The sequence below is a fragment of the Pleurodeles waltl genome, chromosome 1_2 (assembly GCF_031143425.1).
Source record: "Pleurodeles waltl isolate 20211129_DDA chromosome 1_2, aPleWal1.hap1.20221129, whole genome shotgun sequence".
Lineage (NCBI taxonomy): Eukaryota > Metazoa > Chordata > Amphibia > Caudata > Salamandridae > Pleurodeles > Pleurodeles waltl.
The window spans coordinates 326,152,884-326,166,952 of record NC_090437.1 but is presented as its reverse complement, the minus strand read 5'-3'; the positions used below and the strand labels follow the sequence as shown (position 1 = coordinate 326,166,952).

Genomic DNA, 14,069 nt, shown 5'->3' with positions numbered 1-14,069 from the left:
ATTAAACAAATGTAATGAGCATTTGAAGTGAATGCATTAACTTGGTCTTAATTTAAAAGTATAGCATGATTAGAAATTCTAGACAATTAAAAACTACATTTTATTATAAATATGGGTACAACTGTTAACATTTATATTTTTTGTAGATGTGGTAGTGCTCACAAAAAAGAGGTGCATCTCAAAGATATTTCCAGCACTGTTTATCTCTTTGGGTTATTTTTTTCCTGTAAAAATTATGCTCTTTATGCTCTTTTATTGTGAATTCTCCATCGCTGCATTGAATTTCTAGCACACGTTTTAGTATACATCATTTTCTATATTCACTCTTCCTCCTTCCATGCCTCATCCGCATACCTTTGTTGTGATATGCATGCTCTGTGGCTTATATTTCATGCTCAGACACTATTTCACATGTCTTCAAATCTCCTTTTGAATTCTCTTATGGTCTCAATCATGTTGCCTTTCAACTTCTGCCCAGGTTTACATCGCTCTGTTTCAATGGCCCTCTCTGAAGTCCTTCATCAGCTCAATTTTCATTACTCGTTCTCTCTGTACTATTAATTTCTTAAATATTGAACCCTTTTTGGACTGAAAACCTGTCTCTCTTGTCTTCCATCTCTCTTCCTTCCATTCATCCATCTGTACCTCTGGGTGTTCCTCTTCCTTCCCCTTCCTAGTTGCATTTCATGTTCAAGTGTCCTCTTCAATACCTTTGCATCAGTATCCTTTTCATTGTTCTGACTTTGTTTATGTCTGTCTCCTACTTATTTAGCTCACTGCAAGCCATATTTAATGCTCATTTTTGTAAATGCATGCATCTCTTTCTTTCATTATTTGCTCCCACACTGAAACACAAATATAGCACATCACACTTAGGGGCGGGTAGAATTTAATTTTCAGATGTAGATCCTGAGAAGTTTAAAACATTGTGAAGAATGCTAAGTTTTGTAAACTTTGAAAAGTTTGGTTACAGTTACATTTTGAAAAGAAGTCTTGCAATACCAGGAAAACTTTACTTACCTGTATCGAGCTGTTTGCAGTATGTAGTGCTGTAGATCACACGTTTTTCAAACTACAGCCATCTAGTGTTGAGCGCAGATGCTGCAAGATGGTTTTGTTTGGCATAGAAGTTTTTTTGGGAGGTCAGTTGTGATCCCTCTCCATACCCATAGGGTACCAGGACCAAGGATCCACCTTAATATGTGTTTTACCATATGGCTTACAAAAATTACAAGTAGTGAAGCAAAGCAGGACTGTCTAGGTGTTCTGTGAATTTGAGATACTTATGTACTAGTACAAACATTACACTAGTTTATAAGCTAGCATCATGGAGGTAGGAGACAGCATGTGAATCAACTAGCACTAAAAGCTTCAAACTGACTGTTACCAGAAACACTTTTTGTAAATGTGCAGCATATGTTTATGTTAGCAGCATGTGCTCTACATAGACTGAAAAGCAGTGGCCTTCTTTCCAAAGTGGTGGTCTGTGAGCAGTAGTGGAAGCTGATTAGACAAATTATTTTGAACAGGTCGCCCAAACTTTGAGTCATGGCAGGCATCAATGTTCACACCAAAATGATTCATGAAAGTGATAGTTGCTCACCATGATGCAGCCTTACAAATGGCAGAAAGTGGGATACTGCAAAGAAAGCCACTGTGCCTACCTTTTTCAGGTGGAACACGCCCTAGGCATAATGCATTTTGCCATAGTATAGCACACTTGGAAGCACTTGACTATCCATCTGGCAAGGGCTGCCTTGCAAACTGTTTTTCAAAAATAAGGCTTAGCAAATGCAACAAATAGTTCTTCATTTTCTTAATGGAAGCCAAGGGCTCTTTTGCTGTTTAAGGTGCATAAACCCCTTCCTGTGCCCTAAAGACAATTGGCATGTCAATGGTTTGGTCAACACTGAGAAACAGCCTTAGTCAGAGATCACATGTCTGTCCTAAGAATGACCTGATCTTCATGCACCTGCGTGACCGGTTCCTCCACCATCAAATCCTATAGCTCCATAACTCTACTCAAGGAAGTGATTTCTATGTTCCACCACAGAAACATTGATAAATAAGAGTGTAGCAGGTCAAACAGTATCACTGAGAGCAGAATAAAGATTAAAATCCAGTGTCTCCAACCTGTGGATCGCAAGCGACCAGTAGCCCACACACCCTCTTCAGCATAGCTCGCAGCCTTCATTTTTAAATAAACACAGGGTGACCGTTTCTTTTAAAGTTAAGGCAAGGATGTGTTTATTTTACGTTGTTATCATCAGGATGCAGACAGCAAGGTTTGATAAGGAGTACTGCTCAGTTACATGTATGACCCAGGCTGGGGTACAGAGGTAAACAACTGAAGCACTGAGGTATTCAACACATAAATATTAGTACTTCTCAACTCAATTTCGGAGCATGAAAACCAAATGTTGTTTCTGAATGGCTTTTAAATGGGAGAACATTAAAACGAAAAGTTATCTTAAAAGATTAACTGAACACTTCTTTTTAATTTTCTCCCATTTCCAAGTGTGTCTCTTGTTCTCAGTGTCCAGTAGCCACTGTGCCATATTTATAACTGAAAAATACACTATTGGTAGAAATTTAAAGTGAAGAAAATTATTTCCATGAAACATTGTCTTAACGTTTTTCTCCACTTTCAATTAAGTCAATTACATCTTAATGTTTTATGAAGCCTGTTTCTTCACTTTGAATTCCTCCCATTAAAACAAATGGCTGTATTTTTGGGTTATAAATATGGCACCATGTCTACAGGCCGCTAGGAGCAAGATGACTACTGTTTGTTAATCTGACACCCTGTTTGGTTCTAAATTTTCCCCACTGCCTTGGCTATGTTCTTCTGTATTTTATCTACTATACATTTCTACTGAGGCCTGAAAACATTTGATAGGGACATTAAGAAGGTGCTGGTTTACTTCAGAGAAAAAGCTTTTGACTCTCGAAAGGAGGATGCTAGTGTCAGCCACCTCCACAGCAAATATTACGTTAACATCGAAGATGATCTTCCCTCCCTACACTAACTTTTTGCCTCTTCTGTGTTACGCCCTTGGCCAGATGTTTGATGAGTTGCTCCATTTCTTCCTCAGTACCTGTGGATTCACCGGACATCAAGGCTGGTTCTGAAACCGATTTGAGTACTGGCTGTATCTCGATGCCATGTTGAGGTCTATCAGCATCAAGGTTCAACAGGCCATTGTAGAGATTTCCGTGGAGCGCAGGTAGGTTTTTAGTGCCATTATGGCTTTGAGAACAGAGGTCAGTGCAGACTGTCAACGCCTTTTATGCTGTTGCTCAGGAGCTTGAAACATGGTTCTTTCAAGGCTGAAGACTCCACTTGAGCCAAAGTTTCGCTCACAGGCACACCCTAGATGGAAGATCCTCAACTGGTGTTGACAGTGGAACCCAAGATATAGTCTTTGTACTAGGTTAGGGCTTCCCTGAAGGACATGGGGCTGGATCTTTTCAGAAGTCTGGAATCCTTGCAAGATAAGCATTGGGGACTCTGCTCCCTTTGGCCTCCCAGGACATCAGGCTGGCTTTCTGTTTAAGTATGTTTTCTTGATTTCGTTGACCCCAAACTCAGTTGGTGGCTCCGGAGAGCCTCAGCAACACATTCTACGCCTACCAGCTATCCTTCTTCTAATGGAAGGACTTTTTTATTTTTAAAGGCCTGGCAGAAAGGCAGTTGAATTCCTCGTGCTCCCTTGACAAGCAAACAATTCCACCCTATGTTGGTCTGACCATGACAGTGTGCTGTTGCTTTTAGGGCCAAGCTAGAAAGGTGTGTTCTCCAGGATCTTTGCAACTTCGCACTCCTCTGCACCCACCTGCAGAGCACATTCATTCCTCCAGCCGCACAGTATATTCCATAGTGACCCTCAGAGTCTAAAAGCTGCAGGTCCAACATGGTCATAGAATCCTTCAACAATACATACTGGTGAAGCTATAGCTACAGGCTATAAACACCAATAAAGTGCAAAAAATAGGGACAGTCAAGGGAGTAAAATTGGTTAATTAAGGGTACTGATTATAAATACCAGAGGACAGTGAAACAAACACACCAATTTTGCATCTTCTCACTAGTTGTATAACAGTATCAAACTCAGAATCATGCCACAGAAAACTACTATGCAGTTGTTTTCGAAAGTATGTGTTATCTTCCTAGCTCCCTCACACATTATGTGAATATTAAATTAGGTGCTACGCTAATGAAAACCAATATAGGAAAGAGTGAGAAAAGTAGAGTACCTGTTTACTTTCCTGAACAAAATTATAATCAAATCAACAAAAGCGGGTATACAATCTCAGCTGGTGGCATGCTTCATCATCAGGGTCCCACCCAGGTGCCTAGCACATATGGGGTGTGCTTCCACACCTGATTACAGTGGAGCAGGTCAGAGGTTTTTTTTTGTGTATGTGCACTCACAATGTAATATGTGCATCAACAAAGTGAAAAAGTGTGATTTAAAATTGTCTAGAGGGCGCCCTTGTACTAGTGCACCTTTTTATTACTGCTGCTCTCGGACAAGATTAAAAGCAGTGTGTGACGTACCTGGAGCTATGATGTGCTCCTACATCTAATTCAAGGTCGACATGTTTCAGCCATTGATCTATGTGCCCCAAAGGGGTCAATTAGGCTTTCTTCAGGACCTATTTTTTGCGTATGTAAAGTGCCTGGTACCCATCTCAAAGGTGCTGGGGGTATACTGTGTTAACCTTCAATAAAACAGATTGAAATTTAAGGATAAACACCAGGCTCCTTTTCCTTTCATTAATAGAGTCCTTTCCTGAGCAACTTCATGTTTGTGACCCCCAGAACTGTTTAAAATTAACTTGCAAGGTGCAGCAAAGTGGGGTTCTTTACATTTCATGGCAACCACTTACTCTGATTATTAGAGAATTGTGTATATGGAAACCATGCACAAATAATGCAAATTCTGTCCAAATCAAAATAATCAGTCTTAGTGATTCTATATTTTTAAAAATGCAAGTTATAAGCAGAATTCCCTCAGAAAAGGTCTGCTTTGATAGCAAAATACATTTAAGAGATACAAAATATGTGTCAGAAACGTAGGTTTTGCAGTGTTCATTAGAAAAGAGTACCATGTCACCAGGTGGCCTTGGAGGTCAACGTGGCCTGGTTCAGTGACTGTACTTACCTTCATACATAGAGTGAACCCCATTGGGCCAAAAATATGCAATGCCTCGATGCCTTTTTTGTTTGACTATAGCCTTCTAGATATCCAGTAGTGGGATCACTAGACAAGCCTCCCTTTCCCAGTGATGCATTTTATATCTGTATTTGTTGGGGATTGAAAATGGGGGATGAGTTGGAGTTTTCTTGCATTTACAGTATGAGTAACCTACCACAGAAGGTTCACATCTCATGTGGTGACTGAGCTAAAAGGGTGAACTGACAATCCCTAGTCTCCATGAGAGCTAAAGGCAAATACTTTATCCAGTGTCAGACAAACGTATGATCCATCTCTAGAATTCTTTTTCACACTGCATGAAGTGTCCATCAATATGGGGCAGAGGGCTTTCACAAATTACTGGTAAGCATGAAAGCCATGGTGGCCCCGTCAGGTCTTCTATAGTCTACAACATATGGGCATCAAGTCATGTTGTAATTTTAACTGACTTGTGAACAGTACCATTTCTAATTCTAATTGTGATTTGTAATCTGTTCTCATCTGGACCCACTGTGACACAACTCCTTGTTTGGGGTTATCGGTATCCCCCATGAAAACAAGTGACTCCTGTGTTTCAGTAGAGTAAAATATATCAAAAAATGTTTTTGGTGCAGCTTACAGAGGACCAGTTATCACTACTGGTCCTTTGTGAGTCGAATTTTGTGACTGAGGACACTGCCCCAACCAGAACACCTCCATGCTAACGTTTTCTGTGTTGCTACTTGAAATTGAGCAGGAATAGTCTCTAGACAATAACTGTTAGGAAGTAGAGATTCCACAGAGAAACTTATCTTTGTGGTCGGTGTGGCAAGGAGGAACTGGAAACACAGGTGTATAAGGTATATGAGCCTTTCTTCATCAGCAGTCTTAGAAGCTCTTCAGATTCAGGTGCACCCCTGACTGATATTATTATTATTATTACTGATATTATATGTGATCACATCAGCCATGCAGCAGTGTTGAGACAAGGCTGTAGCAAAGACTATTCCAATTGATAGAGGACTGTCTCTTCATTGTGGTGTGTTACTATTTAGGACATTCTCAGCATGAGTACAGTTATAAGTGACACTGGGAAATGAAATATAAATATGTGAAGTGCAGTTCTATGTACGTGCAATGTAATGCCATTGTGCAATTCTAAGACATAAATTCCCACTTAATTAGCAAATCCTGTATTGTCTCCCAACACCCCTATCCTCAGCAGTCCTCTGGTCACCAGCAACGTTCATGCTCTATAAACACCAATACAGACATGCATGCAAAGACATTCTCAGCACTGACGATTTAAAAATATAACTGTTAAGAAATTATACTAATAAACTGCAAAAAGGATGCACGAGTAATTCCCTGCATAGTAAAATCATCATGGCTTTCTGAAAATCCAACATTTTCATTTATTACCACAAAATGTTTTAGTCAGATAAGATGTACAAATCCATCCCACTGCATAGTTCTAGTGACGTAGGCATTTTCCTTCTCTGTGTTTAGTGAATTAAGCTTACCTGTTGGCATCTACCTTCTGATGCTTCACGTCATAAGTAAATCTTCCCTGTGTTACCCTAAGAGTTTAGGCTGCAAAACTATAACACACAGCAAGCCACACCATGACTACGAATGGAGTTTGGGTCTTCTGTCTACGACGGCATACCAGTAAATTAATAAACCAATGCCTGTATTATGTTCTCCAGCCAAGTTCACGCTGTAATAGGTGCTAACTAAGTGGTTGCTTAGCAACCATGTTCGCACTAGAAGCTGTGGGGATAACATTTTGCTGCAGAGTTGGAGACACCATTTGCAGTAACTATGCTAAACATTTATCGCAGACAACTGTTTTTGAGCCTAGGCATCATTAAATGGTCCAAAGTGACCTAGGTTTTCTTGCCTTCAAAAATATTTTGCGATAAGGAAAAACAGTAATAATAATCAACAGTTAAATGCCAGGCAGCACACAAAGTCCACAGATAATTTGCCAAAGTAAACAACAAGGTTGGTGCTGTTTACCTGATCTGCTATGCCTCCTGGTAGAATGGTTTTCACAATCACTCCTGAAGATTTGCCTCCTACAATGCCAAATCCTAAACCAGATCCATCATTCACAAGCTCAATGGTCTCCACGTGCTGCCAGTGAACCTAAAGGAAAACATATGCAGAATTATCATATAACACCTATATTATACCAAAGAAATATGCAAAGCACACTCCTGCATATTCCAGGGGCCAGAACTCACTTGCGCTCACTGTGAGCGCTAACATCTCTATTATGTCTCCATCCTGCAAAAGAGATACAGCCACATCACCTACACTGATGCTATTGAGAATACACAAAGGTGAATGAATGTCTGCCTTGCACACCGATGCATACCTTGGAATGGATTTTCAGGTACAATCTAATGCTCTGCCTTCAAAATGCAAAGCTAGCGTCCGCCTTCAGCAATTCCTTTTTTCCAATCCTAACTCAACGCAACGGTTTAAGAAAGTAAGACACTTTTGGAGAACCTAGTACTGAATGCTTGAGTTTATGTGATCTATGGGAAAATGACAACTTGATTCAGTGGTTACTTTTTCCAATCTTGACGTAAGTGAAGTACTGCCCTACATGTATTTCCTTAAGCTCACAAGACCTGATACGAAAGATGAAATAAAAGGGAATGTTTACTCCCCAAAATAAAAGGCCCCAAGACAAAATCGGAAGAAATCAGGTCTAGCTTTACTTAAAAGATCCTTTATTACCAATTAAATTGTTTTATTTGAATAGTGTTATGAACTCGTCTTAAAGGAATGTCAATTTACCTCACGATTCACTACATCGTGGTCATTACATCTGGCTGTATATATATATATATATATATATATATATATATATATATATATATATATAAATATAATTAAATTAGAACTCTGGAATGTTGGGAGCTCCATTGAAAACAATGGAGTGCTCCGTGCTTCTAATGAACGCCATTTAACCTCCGCTCTTAAGCTTGCTTTAGATAGATACCTTGCATCAAGTGTTAAATCATTTTACCTCTGTGGCACGGACAAAATTCTTAAGTCTAATTTGTTTTTAAAAATATCTTGCAGCAAAGGAAAAAAAAGATTTATGTACCTCTAAAACAGGAATGACCGTGCTAGAGACATTTTCAAAATCACCTAAAAAACTCACTAATAGATCATATATCTCAGCATACAATTTGCAATTAGACATAACTTGTGGCCAAGCAACCCTCTTATGGTTGCTAAGGGACTCAAGTGGATCTAGTAGAATCGGTCTTATTTAGGGCATCATCGAAAATAAATAAAAGCAGAGGGTTGTAGTTACTATCCAGATGAATATCAACTCATGTCGTGCGTTAGTGGTCACAGCCCTACATCTAAAAAAGACATAATCAATTATACTCGTGCAGAAACCCCATTTAAAAGTGGCCATTCTAGGAGAATCCAAGCGAGTGCGGACATTACAGGGCCTAATACTCTGGCCCATAACTATAGCAGTCAACTGCAGGCCTAGACGTGTAATATTACATCATGTCTTCCCCTCTAATTGGATAATATTCTACTGCTCATCTCCATCGTCAGTAAGCTCACTAATATATGGTGACCGCTCAAAAAAGGGGTTAAAATCTCCTCCCACTATTACCTTAGAATTCTGTTGATGCAATTCGAGTATATCCTCTAAACAAGTCAAAACAGTGGATTCCACACCCACAGGAAACGGTCTGACATGAATCTTAATCAGCGACAAATGTAACCTGACGGAAACTTTACCAAGACCCCAAAAAGATCATGAGAATCAATCTCCAAGCTTGTCTGACTGCAGTATAGCTGCAGTATAGGTCATTTGTTATTAAAATAAGCAGCCCACTACTTTCTCCCCATGTTTCCCAAGAGACTTAGCTTCAACACTGTATGTCATGAAGCCATTAATACACACTTTAGATGCAGCCCAAGTCTCCTGAAACATACACACATCGAATTCCCAGATATAAAGTAACCATTCAGGAGCTAATAGTTTTGCTTTAACACCAGCCAAGTTCCAGGAGAAAACAGTGAGACTGGAGAGGGATTTAACAGTGCCCCTTAAAGGCAAAGCTACAGATGGATAGGTATCTGAGACTGCAGTTATCGTCAGATATGTTGTCATTTGTCCCCCTTTGCCAAAGATTGCAAGGTAGATCATATTAAAGAACATTAGGAGTCGTTACCACAGTAGATGGTGACAATACAGAAGTACATGCAACCTTAACTGTAACATCATTGCACAGTACCACAGTCACTTCAGCTGGTATCCTGAAAGTTTTGGAATGATTTGTCAAGCAGGGGCTGCGAAAAAGGGGGAGGAGGGTGCCGAAATGCTTTTTCCCCTTGCAAGATTTTGAACACGACTACAGCCTGAACCGCTGGATAGAATTACATCAAATTTGGCAGTGAGGTAATTTTGGTCAAGAAAGTGCCCTTTTTGTTGTGTGGTGTAAATCCATTCAGTAGTTTCTGAGATATGTAAAGAAAACCAAATGTGTATATCAAGAAGCACAAACACTTTGAGAATACTTCTGGTCTCATGCAGAGATATAATTGGATGCCAACACTTCAATCAGGAATTGTTGGCAGCAATGTTGTTAAAACTGGGACCAGTCAGGGAAAAAATGCATTTTTAAAAAGATGTCTGGGGAAATTTGCTGCACTTTTTGCAGCAAAATCATAGTGGATTTGCGAATTCCTGGCAAACATTAAAATTTTGAAAATGTGCAGCCCTCTTCCTAGAGGCATTAATGGCCCTGGGGACCACCACCCCCTGGGGCCAGCTACTGCTATCTCTTGAGGTGCCCACTCTTGGGTTACAGCTGTTTCCTTTCATTTGGAGGGAGCTGTGACTACTCCCGCCAAATGATAAACACTAACTCCACTCCCAGCAAGGGGAGCTGGAAAACTGCTCCCGCTCACCGGGAGAAGAATTTTCATCCGTTTGCCTGCCCATAGTCATGCAGGGCATCCAGGTAGACGTGGGCGGGCTTGGGTCGCTCGGTCAAGATCAGTCTGGTGACGGGGGTCTCGCATAAGTTACTGGCCCCAGGGAGGTGGTGGTCCCCAGGGCCCGTGAGTCCACGCAATCCTCCCCTCAATAAATGTTTATTTATCCTCAGGAAGGTGGTGGTCACGAAGCATTTTCAGGTACCAGAAGGGGGGTTCGTGCTGCCCCCTTCCATATTAATAAAGGCCTGGGGAGGTGGTAGTCCCCAGGGCTCATAGCCCAATAAAGGGGGGTCTGGTTGGCCCCCTCCAAGATTTAAAAAAACCTTGAGGAACTGGTGGTATAAAAGAGCCTAGTAGGGGGGGGCCCATGCGGCACCCTCTTTTTTTTTTTTTAAATAGTGAATACCCACAGACCTGGCCCACCCAAGGGTATACTCTACAAGCGCAGAAGACCACGCTTGGGTTTTAAAAAATGTTTGTGCCAAATCTGCTGTGAATTTTGCCCCCAAAACGTTTTTAAATGCTTTTTTGCCCGGGCAGGGTCCCTTGGGGACCACAGAACCTGGAATAGGGGGTCAGGGTATTCCTATCCTGCCCTCTTTCCTTTTTTGTTTGAAGGGCGTGCATGGCACGGGATGACTACTTAAAGGGGCCAGGCCCTGAGGGCAACCCCTGCCACACACGGGCAAAGGCCATGCATGGTGGTGGTTGAATTATTAACTGCTGTCACTGTAACATCCGTGTATATATATATATATATATATATATATATATATATATATATATATATATATATAAAAATACACACACACATATATGGAAAATGTCACTTACTTTGGTAACCCCCTTAATCCTCTTACTGCTTCTATTATCTACACATCCCTCAACCATAAAACCCCTTACTATCTGACACTGCTCAACCCTGAAGCCTAAAACACCTTTAGCACCCACTTTGCACAACCATCCTTCAGCCCTGAAAAACCCATACAATGCATTACTCATTTGGGGACCCTAAAAATTCTTAGCTATCTCTAAATGATCTTTAAAAAACTATGACTATATACCAGTATATTTAAAAAATAATTACTTTTAACCTGATTTACTTGTTATTACTTAAAACTAAATAACTTTTATACTTAGTTATTTAATATTAATTAAAACTTTTACTAATTACTTATATTTTAATGTTACTAACAATTCAATTATTTCAAAATACATTATCTAACTTCAATTAAATTAATTTCTTTGACAATACAATATATATATATATTTTACATACTGGCAGTCGCCAGTAGGTTATAGTTCGGACCTAGTTTCCATAGAAAAAGCGTTTTCTGACTTGCCTCTGTCTTTGGTGCCATTTGACAAATTATTTTCCCATGTTAATTCCAGTAGACTCTTTAGACACGCCTGCAGCCTGAACATTTAGCTTTTGGTATGCAGATGACGTGTCTTTTAAATTTGGAGCAAATAAGTTCAGTAGGTGGAAACATTAAAGGGAAAAGAAATTTGTATATCTAAGGCCGCGGATCCAGAGAGATCTCCTGCTGAGATTTTATTGGCTGCCAACTCTTCAAACATGAAGGGTTGGCAGCTATTTTGGGACTCTACTTCAGTTGAGTCCCCACAAAAACGGTAAAACAAAGAAAAAGGGGCAATATATGAATACCCTAACCTCCTGGACCAAGCACCCTGCCAAGGCTTAAAACCATTTTGTTTTTAATTTCTCGGAGAAATCTGTGGCTTGAGCCATGGGTCAGCTGAAATTTGTTTTTAGAATATTGTTTAATTAACCCCCAATGTGCTTGTTTTTTTAATAAAATGGAGGGGGCTTATTGAAGACCCAGAGACCACCACCTCCCTGGGGCAAAATTGTATCATAATCAGGGCTTAGGGGGCAGACTATACAAAATTAACAAAAATAGCAAAACTCTGCAGGCCAGCCAGGAAGATCCCCACAGGCCCTGGGGACCATCAACTCGCCGGGGCTGCAATTAAAATAAGATAAAGGGGGCCACACGGATTCCCCCTCCCCTGGGACCAGTCCTCCCAGGGGCCAAAATGTTTCTTTCTAATATAGTAAGGGAACCACACGGCCCACCCTTCCTGGGCCATATACGCCCTGGGGACCACCACATCAACTGCACCGGCCCCCGAAGATCAAAGAAGGGGGGGCTGCACTGCCCCTTCCTGGGGCCATATATGGCCGTGTGGACTGCCAACCACCTGGGCCAGCTCCTGCTACCTCCTGAGGTGCCCACCCCTAGGAGGTAGCCGTTTGCTTTTGCTTGATGTGAGTATGTGTGTTCCCCACTTTATATCATTCTTGTAGCCTGGATGAGGTCGTGGTCCCCCGGGCCCTGGCGGGTGTCCATTTGGCTCTCCTCCCACTTTATTGTAATTTTGTAGCCCTGGAGAGGTGGTGGTCCCCTGGACCTTGGGGTGAGGAGGGGGAGAATAATCTTCACAGCCCCCAACTTTGTTAATTATGTTTCCCTGGGGAAGTGGTGAGTGGTGGACCACCCTAAAAATATATATATATATATTTAATGTTGCCCCCTTCAAGCTCCAAACCAAACCCCACGCCACATGTGTGGCACGGGGCTGGATGGTTACTGGGGGTTGGCTGCAGGCCCTGTGGCCAATCCCTGCTGTGCACTGCCTTTGGCCGTGCACGGCAAGGGGCTGGGTGGTTATAGGGGGTTGGCCATGCGTGGCGGTGGTTTGATTAACGTGTTATAAATTACTTTATGTTACAAAAAACATAGAAATTCACTTAAAAACCAAAGGTTACCGGAGCGTTGTGGTTAGGCTCCCATTTTAAACATACAAAACCATGGAAATTCAGTTGTTCTAGTTAGAGTTATTTCAAGTAACTATAATTCGTGCCCTAAGGTAACTATAACTGATACGCTGGATCCCATCAATACCCTGACAGCGAGATGGAAGGAGTGCATGGGGCCACTCGATAAGAGTGACTGGAGAGACGTGTATTGATCAAACAAAAACAAGTAAACCCATTTTCTCCACAGGATTTAGGACAAGTGTGAATAACATTCAATCACTGACATTTATAGCTAATTATTCAGTAAACTCACACGGAGCCCCTTTGTTTGCATGCTTCATCGATTATACTGTTGCTTTCTATGGGAAAGAACATCAAACTCAGTTGACTATGCTAGCCAACAGGGGCATCTCACCATTTCTACAGAGGCCCATCATCTCACTTTACTTTGACAACTGAGTTAGAATCAAGGTTGATTACTCACTTAGAGTTCAGACTGAATTAGCACAGTGGACTTAAACAACTGTGGCTCCTGACCCAATAACTATTCAGTCTGTACACAGCCAATATTGGTGTTGCTTTTTCAAGGGTCACGTCTTTCTGTCCAAGGACTGGCCCCCAACATATATACATTTTACAATAAGCAGACAACTATGTCACATTTAACCAAATTCAAATACGCCACGGGAGACATCTAACTAAATTAAACCTATACAATCTATCAAGTATGTTTGTACCCAGTGTACCTAAAACCCAGTTTATGGTCTTTGGCACATGTACAAATGATGCCAAATTGCTCTGGCATCTTAGTTCCTCCAACTTTAGCTATACCTCTTGATACATTTATTTAGGAGCCTGTTTAAATGGCTAATGTTCCTCAAGACTTCATTTATCCAGCATTAAAAGCTAACAGACTGCCTTAACTTTTGCATTATGCTGAATAAAAGCAAAACAATACAGCAACTCTACTGATGCTATTCTTAACGTTATTAGAGTCAACTTTTTGGTGACATTAGCCTCCCTTCCCTGCAAAATGTGCACCTGTTTTGGATCAGTTACAATGCAAGGTTTTCAGGAATGTTTTTAAGATCTAATAAGCAAAGTTGCCTTAATTA

At 40.9% G+C, this 14,069-nt stretch overlaps 1 protein-coding gene across 12 annotated transcripts in view; it reads right to left on the bottom strand.

Moving 5' to 3' along the window:
• MPDZ (multiple PDZ domain crumbs cell polarity complex component) overlaps positions 1-14,069 on the bottom strand; it is a 1,044,214-nt gene that overhangs the window by 859,897 nt on the left and 170,248 nt on the right. For all 12 annotated transcript variants that reach the window (XM_069238948.1, XM_069238974.1, XM_069239000.1 and 9 more), the window contains exon 7: positions 7,203-7,331. In XM_069238948.1, the coding sequence (XP_069095049.1) occupies positions 7,203-7,331 (129 nt within the window). The remainder of the gene's footprint in view (positions 1-7,202; positions 7,332-14,069) is intronic.